This window comes from Macadamia integrifolia, chromosome 11, assembly GCF_013358625.1.
Source record: "Macadamia integrifolia cultivar HAES 741 chromosome 11, SCU_Mint_v3, whole genome shotgun sequence".
NCBI lineage: Eukaryota > Viridiplantae > Streptophyta > Magnoliopsida > Proteales > Proteaceae > Macadamia > Macadamia integrifolia.
In genome coordinates this window covers 2,330,689-2,341,606 of record NC_056567.1, presented here as the reverse complement: position 1 = coordinate 2,341,606, position 10,918 = coordinate 2,330,689, and the positions used below count along the sequence as shown (strand labels likewise).

Here is a 10,918-nt window from a genome sequence, read left to right as displayed (position 1 = left end):
CCTGAACCAAAGAGGGTTAAGGCGGAACCATGATGGCAAGGGTGACATGGAACACAGGATGGCCAGACAAGTCTGAGTTAGTGCCAGAGGAGACGGGTGTACCCAAGCCGTGTACATGCACGTATCATAAGGTCATGTAGGGGTAATGCTGGTACGTAGCCATATCCTAAAGTGTATACGTATTATATATCTCGTACCGAGAGTGAGATACATGCCGAGAGTCGAATTTCATCGAAATCTCAATTGTTTGGCTAAGTTTTGACCAATAGGTGGGTGGTCACAGGCGGGCGAACCCGCCCACCTGAGTGACCCACCCATGTGGTTACTAGATATTCTCTAAGTATAAATAGTACTTATTGTGTTTCTCCTTTTCTCATTTAATGCATTAAAGAGTTGGTGAGAAGAGTAAAGAGGAGAGAGAAAAGAAAGGAAGAAAAGAGAACGAAGAAGAAGAAAGGGAAAGAAAGAGGAGGAATAAATGATTTTAAGCAACGCCGAGGTTTGATCTTCTCATTCTGACATTGGAAAAGTGATCCCCAACACGAGATCTATGATTTGAGGTGAGCGATAGCTATACTTCTTAAATTTTCACCAAACCCTAAGTGAAACCCTTGATTTGGGTAGAGTTCCTTGAGATCTTGTAAATCCCACTTGAGATGATGAATCTAAGGTTTAATAGATGGTCTATGTGTTGATTTTGAAGGTTTAAAGAAGTGTTTACAAGATTTGAGAAGCATTTGTGATTTCTTGAGTTAAGAGGTGATTTTGAGGTTTTGGAAGAGTTCTTGAGCAAAGAAGGTAAGATGGCCTTTTAATCCTTAAATCTAACTTGGATCTAGGTTAGAATCATCTTATAAGACCTTAGATGTGTGGAAAATGTGATTGGAACAACCCCATTTGATTTTCCCAAGGTTGAGGAACGTTTCAAGGAAGAAAGCAAATTTTTACCCCCACAGGTGGGCGAAGACCGGCGGGCAAAGAAGCCCGCCTAAGGGGGCAGCGCCGCCCGCCTGAGGGGGCAGCCCCTCGATCCCCATCGGAGGCTGGGGACCGACAGGCGAAGCCGCCCGCCTGAGGGCGTCCACCTGTGGGGGTAGCCCCTCGGTCCCCTCCGAGGGGGCCCACCGGTTTAACCGGCGGGCTATCCGGCTCGCCTGTGAAGACTGGTGGGCGATGATAGGTGGGTTGTCTGGCCCACCTGTTGGCCCCCCAGTCAGATTTTTGAGCCCGAATGGGCCCAAAACGGATGGGCAACCCTCTTTTATAATTTTAAACATGATTTAAACATCAAACCTCGTTAGTTTTGACCCTAAGGTGGTGAAATGCTAACCCCATTCGCTTATAATAGGTTCCACTAGAATTTACGTTTCTCACGTCGGATCTCACCCGTACCGAACGTGAGCTTTTGTACCTAACAGGTAAGTGGGGAAAGGACATTTGAATCTATTTTAAGGCTTGTTTTTGCATCATTAAATTGTATCTAGACTAGCCATGTCATCATGCAAATTATGTGTAGATTAATCACCCTCGTAAGCCATTCGCCTGCATTACTTGTGCATTCTAAACAAATGATCTATGATATATGTGTTGTGCTTTACATTATCAATGCTAAATTATTGATGTGTTTATGTGATGATAGATTGGATTACTGTGCATAATGCATTATTAGACTAGACGCCGTAGTCGGCTTGGAAACGAGTGCATGAGTGGCCCGTGGTATGGGACGCGGTGGCACTATGCAATCGTACTTTTTCATATAGGAGCTTGCGGATTAGGATTATCATTCCCCGTGCTACGACCCTTTCCAATAGGGGTTGAGGTGTTGGTTTATCACTTGGGGGGAAGCAGTGGTAGCGGTTGTCGGGTCACTGTGGCGGTTAGACATACGCCCGGCTGGTCATTAGGACAGTCGACAACCTCAGTGGTATATTCAAGAGGGCCAATCGTACTGCTTTTAAATTGTTGGGGTCAGCACCTTTACTTTTCTATCATTTACTTTTATGTTGAGAGCCGATAGTCAGCATGCTTTACTTTTTTGAGTACTCACGGTGGGCCTTCTCCGACAACCCTATGGGCGTATCGCGAGATGGAGTTCACGGCTTGTACCCGGGGCATACGCGCACTGTGGTTGTAAGTAGCACATAACCAAAGACTTAGTAATGTTGTTTAGGTGGATAAGATTTAAAATGAATTGCATAGCATATAGTGCATATTGATGTGATTGTTGTGTGGTCTTTCTTTTCACTTACTGAGCTAGTGAGCTCATCCCACGTGTGCACCTCTTTTAGATGATTTTGCAGGTCACCCGCCTGAAGATCAGGAGTCGGTGCTGATTGCATGTGCGAGGGCTGTGTTGTGTGACCGCAGTAATGACACCGTACAGGATTTTGCTTTTTAATTCTTTTGATGACCTCCCCTTTTGTGTATTTGATACGTAAATTGTTATTCTTTTGTGTAAATATCATGCTTGCGGGCCCACATGTATTTAGCTATATACTACAATTTGGGTATCAAGTATATTGAGGATATTTATAGGTAATTTAAGTCTTCCGCTGAACTTTTGAACACTTATCTTAGATGTGGGTATGCTATGGTGGGGTACTATATCAGATGATCCTGGCAGGTTTGGGTAAACCGGAGTTAACTCAGTCACCAGTCCGGTTCTGTGTGAACGGGGTGTGACACTTGGACTAATATTGAATTTGCAATCTGAGATTTTGTGCCCAAAAGTGTAGCACTCATAGTAGTGATCTTGAAAGGTGTGCCTCTGCCTCACAAGTTCCATTTGCCATCTATAAAGAGCTTTGAAGTTGTTATATGCTCTTGGTGTCTGTTGAGGACCTTGACTGTACTCATAGTTCTCTGTTCTTATGCTTGGCCTTGCCAACTGTGGTTGTCTAGCATGATTAGTCTTATAGAATAAAGAGGGATTTCCTTTTCTAACTAGACTAATTTGGACTTTGTATTTTTGCACTACTCTCTTGACATTCCTAGCCATAGCAACATGTTCCTTCCCTCTCTGAGCCTTCTTGTCATTGATCCTTAATAGGATTCTACATTGTTCCCTTACCATTTGTCTTAGCATTTTTTGAAGATTCCCCAACCAAACCAAGCCCAAATTTGATGTGAGCCAATTTTTGAGCATTGATGATGTTATTAAGCTTCTTACTGCTAGGATGCTCTTTTGGAGTAGAGCCATCTTCAACATCTTCATTTTCTGAGTCTTCTCTGTCAATCTCAATTCTCTTATGGTCTTCAACCTTAGCCTTCAACAAGTCTAGCTCATCTATATAACCATAAAAAAATACAAGAATCTCAGCTTGCTCCGCCAATCGTGCTTTCAAAGCCACTTTCTCTAACTCAAGTGTGTTGCAGTCAATAGTCTTCTGTGAGATTTGATCCTCAAGGTCATCAAAAGTCTTCCTTGACTTATCAGTCTGGTCTCTCAACTAAAAACTATTTGTTCTTGTTCCTAGAGGTCTTGGGTGACCTTCTTGACTTTCTTCATTTCTTTTTTGAGCTCTTTAATAGCACTTTGAGTTCAGCCTCTGGATGTGATTTTTCTTCTTCTTTAGATGATGATGATGATTCTTCTTTTCCAGATAATTCCTCCTTATTTTTTTTTCACATCTATTGAGACCATGAACATAGCCTCATCATCTGATGATTCTTCAGACTATTCATCAAATGTATCACTATATTTCTTAGAAATCAAACTTTTCTTCTTGTCCCCACCCTTCTTGTATATGTTTAAGAAGAAATTCTTCTTCTCCCTTGAAATGACTTTTCTTATCATCTTCATCACTCTCTCTATTTTTCCTTTGTTGGGACACTTGGCAGTAAAATGTCCAACCCTTCCACATTTAAAACATTTGAAAGGCAACTTATCTATGTACTTTCCTGTTCCCATTTTCAACTTTCGGGTGAAATGACTTTTAGCCTCTTCTTCACCCTCATCAGTGTCCTCCTCTATAGGCTTCTTCTTCTTCTCCTTGATTTTTAAGTTCTTCATTACCTTGAAAGCAGCTTGCTTGTCATTGGACTTTCTTCTTTTCCATCTCATCTCTAGAGCAATGAAAGTATCATACACTTGATCAAGGGTGATAGTGTCAAGGCCCTTTGCCTCTTCAATAGCTGACACGTTGGAGTCATACTTGGGCAACAATGATCTCAATATTTTTTGAATAATTATTGAATCCTCTAGATTTGTTTCCAGTCTCCTGATGGATTTGACCACTTCATTTACCCTGGTCATGTAGGTGTTAATGTTCTCTCCCTCTTGCATTAACAGACTTTCAAATTGACCTTTGAAGGTTTGTAGCTGTGCTTTCTTGATCTTGTCATCTCTTTCATAAATGCTCTTCAGTCTTTCCTACATGTCCTTGGTAGAGTCATAGTCAATCACCTTGGCCATCACACTCTTATCCAAAGATGAGAAGATAGTATTTACTGCTTTCTTATTGTAACCATAAGCCTTCTTGGCTTCATTGTTAGCCAGACCTGCCTAAGATTCTTTGTACCCATTCAAAGTGTATGCCCAAACATAATACCCAGTGAACCTAAGTAAGACTGCATTCTCCTATTCCAGAAGATGAAATCAAACCCATTAAACCTTGGCACATGCCCTGCGTAGTCTTGACCTACCTCTACCTCTGCCTCTGGATCACTCAGTTGTTGATCAAATTGTCACTAAGTATCAGCTTTGATACCAATTTTTGTAACCTAATTGAGAGGGGTGTGAACCAGTGAGTCCAATTCTAATCCCCAAAAACTAGTCTCGAAGTCTGACTTGGCAAACCCTGATGTACTTGTCCTTAGTCGCACACAGTCGTATACATACAACCTCTCATAGGCACTTCTAAGTGTACAAACCCATTCCATATTTCACGCACTTCAATGTATACAATGTAAACAATGGGCACACCCACAATGCAGGAATTTTACAAGGTTCGACAATATGCCTACATCTCGGAGTAGTGCCTGTAAAGGATTTATACCCACTCAATACACTATTTTTTACTGAACCTACAGTTGGGAGCACCCACTCTCAATTTTCTCAAGCCGCAGTTGAGATGGCACACATAGTGCTAGGATAATTTGCAGCACCCATTATAAGTGAGCACCCACTCCTAGTTCTTAGCATCCATTAAGCACACAATACATAAATACAAACAATCTCGGGCTTATATACAATGTTATATAATCAATCCTTGCGTAGCATATACATTAACAATTAGCTAGCTTGCATTCAATTCCACAGACAATACATATAATGTAAATCTAGGGTTTTTTAGGGAATCTCATAATCGGTTCCCTGGGATGAATTGAAAACTTCCACTGACCACTGGAACCTCTAACTTGACCTCACAAGGTGAACTTGGCCCTTCAAGGGTCCACTGACAAACTCAATGCTTTCTCCTTCACTCCGCTTGTCTTTCTTTCTCTTTAAAGCACCATATAAACCTTAAATTTCTCACTTCACTTGAAGTGGAATCAATACACAATTACATATGCTCAACAACCTCTCAATAGGGCTTCAATGGAGGAGACAAAACCCCATAAAACATATCCCAACACCCAAGCCCCTTTTTTCTAATATTTGCACACATCCCCCTCACTTTTAAATATTGATTTCAAAAAACACCCTTATCATCGAGAGGTATTGGCACTTTTCAGTTCAGAATTTTCGGACGGACTAATCTTGCAAAAATACGCACAACCTTATCACCAAGGGGTATTGGCACTTTTCAGTTCGGAATTTTCGGACTAATCTTACAAAAATACGCACAACTTCTTCATCTAATTTTTGATCGAGAGGAAACAAAAAGCATTGGAACTACAACTCATTGCTCTACATTTTCAAAAGTTTTGATTGTCAGACTCAGCCATACAAAAAGCGATGAAACCAAGTGCATCGAAAAGCACTTGGTTTTCATATCACATTTTTTCTAAACTTTTCGGATGCCATAACTTTCTCATATAGAATCAAAAAGTGATGAAACCAAGTGCATTGAAAATATTGGATTTTCCTTGCAAGGTTACATAGAGAACATTTCTTCCAAAAATATCATCTTCTATGTCGAAACTGCCCCTGATTCCATATAAGCTAATTTTTACTGCTAATATCATAACTTCTTCATGTGGTATCAAAACTTGACAAAATCAGGTGCATTAGAAAGGATAAATTATACTATAACTTTTTTATAAAGAAACCAACATTCAAAAAAATCATTTTCACTACCGAAAATGTCCCCAAGCGTAGATAGGCCAAATTTACCAGTTTTAACCTGGAATCCCACACCATCTACCATGGATGAATTAATCCACTCCATACACGCCATATAGTATTGTTATCTCATTAGAGATACCGAGCATTGTCAGTCACCCAAACTGTCCAAGTCATCACCGCCATATGGCCAAGGTTGCCTATAAGGACAACCAGGAAACAACACTTAAGATGGTGATCGGTCTAGCTAAGCAAGCGGTGAATTCTCTGGGCTTGTGGCTTTCATTCTCTTTTGATCTCATTCATCCTCCCTGTGGCATGTCGTCGCTTTCTTCTTACCCTAAGGTGGTGGAGCCATCTCCTTGCATGCCGATAGGTTCTTGTCCATTACTACATACTTATGGGATCTTCTTAGGAGTTCATATAGGTTTTCCGAGTAGTTTTTGGACAAAAAATCCATCAGTTTCTTATGGCATACTTGCTGATAGAGTGTGTTGAAGGTTGTTCCATCTTCCAGGTCTCAGATGACAACAATCACCTTTGTGAAGTGAGATATATAGTCACAGAGTGGCTCGTCCTGATGCCGCCTGACGGTAAACAGGCTGTGCGTGCTCTTCTACTGCTGAATGTTGGTCTAGAAGTTGATGATGAATGCACTCCCTAGTTGATCATAGTTGTGGATTGATCGAGGCTTCAGGGATGAGTACCACGTCAGTGCCACTCCTTTGAGTGAGGTGGGAAAAGCTCGAAAAGGGCTATGTTCGAGCATCTTTGGATGGACATTACCAAGTTTTAGTGTCAGAGATGATCCACAATGTCGGTCATCCCATCATAGAAGATGAAGGTTGGTGCCTTGAACTTTTGGGGGAGTTCAGCATTTACGAGTTTGATCGATAAGAAATTATATGTAGTTAGTATTCATGTTGCTCACATTTTTGTCCAACTCACGAATACGATGTTCTAGGATCATTTCCTTGTTGAGACGGACTTCCAAAGGAATAGGATAATGCCCGTTCAACTATAGAGTATTCGGATTCTTCGGGGGTTCGGAGCCCCTTGTGCTTGTTTCCTAGTCTCCCTCGTCCATGATTGGCTGCGTCTTTATGTGGAACCCCATTACTGTGCGGTCTCTTGGGTGTACGATGTGAACTTCACCGGGGTAATTCTAGCCCACGTTCTTTTCCAACTCCATGTTCCCGCATGGAGTTCCACGAGGATCTATTTTACAAATGATTTTCTCTCCTTAGGCTGTCCCCTAGTGGTAGATCAACCCTTTTGACGCTTTCGCCCCTTAGGGGTTGGTCCTGTGAGTTGAGCTTTAAGTTTGTGAACCGGGTCTTTGGACGGACCCACCCAGGGTCTCTACTTCTATCTCTCAGCCTCTCCTATTTTCAACTTACAAGTGCCTACTGGTGGCCCCTAAGGGTATGAAGGGCTAAGGGTTTCGGTGATGGTGCATGTTGGGGGTCCTATACGACTTCCTTCATCTCTCTGTAGGTCAGCTTGTTTGAGATTTGGACGTCGCCCATTCAAGGATTCCACTTGTCCATTACGTCGATCAATATTCAGCTTTGGATGCCACCCATTCGCCGGTGGAGCAGCGAGTATTCTTCCTTGGGGAAGGGCTGACCTGAACTAGTGGGCAACCCTTTGGAACATGTCATTGGTCTCTAATAGCTATATCAGCAGATCATTCACCTATGCATGAGTTGCTGGAGCACTAGGACTCAACAAAACGACTGGTGAAGGTGGGGGCAGGGCCCCTCTCATCGATTGAACTTGGCCATTAGCTTGTTGGTGGTCCTCCTCTTGCCTCAGGTGAGATGAACCAACATGGGGCATCAGTGGAGGAAGAACCTCAACATTCACCATTCCCACTAGATTCTCGACATTTGCTTGTCCTGCTAGGGGATTCTCAATGTTCGATTTTCCTACTTGAGGATTCTATTGACCTCCTTCTTTATATGGCAGGATGAGGAGAAGACAAGGAGCACTCGCTATGCAGATTCATGATTTGAGTGAGTGGCTTGCTTAGTAGGGTTTCCACAGATGATGCCAATCTGTTATGGCAACAAATAGTCTTAGGCTTTTCTTGTGTCCTGCATAGAGGGACAAACACAAGAGAGTGAGCGCAAAGTTGATTCGGTGGGGGGACTCTGATGCCTAAGTTAGATCTCTCTGAAAATAGATAATCTAGTAAGAATGGAAAATTTTTCGATCCTTTCGGAAGGGGGTTTACCTAGGTTTATATTTGTGGGATGGCGGCAATGAAAAGAGTCCCAATTTGGCAGCTTCCTATTGCTTGTAGAAGTTTGTATATGGTAAGAATTATAATAGGAAAGTTAATAAAGAAGATGTTCTAGTTATGGGAACTCCATGTCTTAACTTTATCGCAGAAGATAAGGCAAGATGTACTTCCTTTTAGGCAAGATTCGATATCCCTTTGAGAATCCTTTTTGAATTGGGACACGTCCACTCCTTGTTCATAGACCACATGTCAAACCTGATAGCCTATTAAAACGTATCCGAATGAGGAAACCCATGGGATTCCTATGTCGATGACTTGGATCCAGTGGTTTGGTTGTCGAGCTACTTACCTCGAACTATGGGTTGCACGTGCCACTCACCATTCGGTAGTGACACCTTGGGCCATCTACTTGGTCATTCTATTGGGCTTGTTTAGTTGCTTGGAATTGCAGTGCCGCAAGACGTCCCTGCTACTTTCCACAAGTTGTGATTTGCCAGTCAATTTCTTTTAATAGAGTATGCTATTGACCTAAGCGTCTTCAGACTAGATAGATGACCCAGTAGGGCCCAGACCAACAGTCTGGGTTGGCATTAATATCTTTCGTGCTTTAGGCAAGCTACATGTTCGGTTCGTTTGGTATGCCCTCGGTGATTGCATATTTTTGCCATAATACCAAGTAAGGGGATATTGATCAAGTTACCTACTTTCGAATGTAATTTATCTTCCTTGTGTTTTTTACGATTTTTGTTTGCTTGCAAGGCATGTCCTACATGTTCTAAGGATCCTTTCCCCTCTTTTTGGCAAGCCTAAAGAGGATTCTTAGGGATTGCCTTCTATGTATCTTCTATTTTTCTATTAATATATAATTTTTTTTTGGGTAAAGATTAATACATCATATTTACCTATAAAAGAAGGCCTACCATCTAATTACATGTTCTTACCCCTCCAAAAAGAGAAAAAAAGAAAAAAAGAAGAAGAAATAAAAAAGAAAGTGGCAGACTAGTAAAAACCATGCCAGCTCGAAATTTTGGTTTGAACTTTGAACCTAGTGACGTGCGTAGAACTCTAGTCGTAACTTTTAACTCGGAACTGTTGGGATATAATAAGGCTGGGTTTGGTAACGTTTCGTGTCAAAAATGAAAATTTTAATTTATGTGTCAAAACACCATTTTTAAATGAAAAAATGGTGTTTGGTGAATCTGTCTCTGAAATGGTTTTAAAACACAAGTCTTTTCTCATCTCTCTGTGCGAAACTGTGAAAAATGAAGAGCTAGGGCGGAAGACAAGTTTATCGGGAACGATTTCCCTAAAATCCCCCAAATAATTTCTTTTTATTTATTTTTTTTATTTTTTTATTTGGAATGAAACAAATTCCAGTTTTTACTATGCTTTTTTCTTTTTTTGTTCCAAAATGATGGAAGCTGGGCTATGATGCACCAAAAGCTTTATTCCATTTTTTTTTGTTCCAATATCTAGAAACGTTCCAATAGAACGTTACCAAACGCAGCCTAAGTATAACTCAAACTGATATTGTACAATCGAAACGCAAACGCGGTTCTCTTATGGCAAAAAGCCACGAGTTCTTGGTTCTTACAGATAAGGTTCGTAATTTTGTTATAGTGCCATACCTTCCTTCGTTATCCGCCTGAAGTGAAAAGTTTTGCGTGCTCTTTTAGCCGAGTTCGAAATGGCTTCGTCGTCCTTTCTTCTTCCGTTAAGTAAGTACTCTTTCCTGAACTCTGATAATCTCTTCCACTTTCTCTTTTATTTAAAATTTAGTTTGATTTTTCTCTACTTGCTATACCTATGAATATTGCGAAAAGATTGCACGTCTTTTTGTGGTGTTGCGTTCTGCAAAATTTTCCCTTCTCTTTCTTTTTTGCATGTGTAATGTTCTTTATTCTATGCAGCATGGTAATGTAGATTTGCTATTTTTTTTTTTCTTTCAATTATTTACTGATCTATATAAACGAAAATGTCAAGAAAGAAAAGATGAAATTAAAGTGCCAAGGGTCTTCCTTTGTTTGATAATCTATTAATTTTGGTTTCATAGTCATTTAGTTTGGGTTGGTGACATTGTAAATATTTGAAATTTCTTAAGATTAATTCAAGTATCATTAATCATCTATAAACTAGTAATCAATTCAATTTTTTCATGCTTTAATTTTAATCCCACACAGTAAAGTAGTGCACAGATTATTATGTTGTCATGCCTCTGTTAAATATGCAGAGAGGTGGTATTTTTTCAGTGCTTTAGCTGTCTTTGGTTTCATCGCTTGTTGCTTTGTCTGGTTCAATAATACCGCTTATCCTAGTGAGTTTTACGGGGCCACTGGGCTTCTCAAGCTCAAGCATTTACTTGTCTTTTTCAAGATTTCATAAGAATGGACTTAGTGAAGTCCCCTATTTCGTATACCGGAAAAAGGAATGACCCGGGGGGTTCA

At 40.8% G+C, this 10,918-nt stretch overlaps 1 protein-coding gene across 2 annotated transcripts in view; it reads left to right on the top strand.

Annotated features, from left to right (window-relative positions):
* The first annotated feature begins 9,995 nt into the window (after positions 1-9,995).
* LOC122092793 (peptidyl-prolyl cis-trans isomerase FKBP16-3, chloroplastic) overlaps positions 9,996-10,918 on the top strand; it is a 56,687-nt gene continuing 55,764 nt past the window's right edge. The window contains exon 1 of one of the 2 annotated variants that reach the window (XM_042663088.1): positions 9,996-10,192. In XM_042663088.1, coding sequence (XP_042519022.1) covers positions 10,162-10,192 — 31 coding nt within the window. In that variant the 5' untranslated portion in view covers positions 9,996-10,161. The remainder of the gene's footprint in view (positions 10,193-10,918) is intronic. The other variant, XM_042663089.1, reaches the window with a different exon arrangement.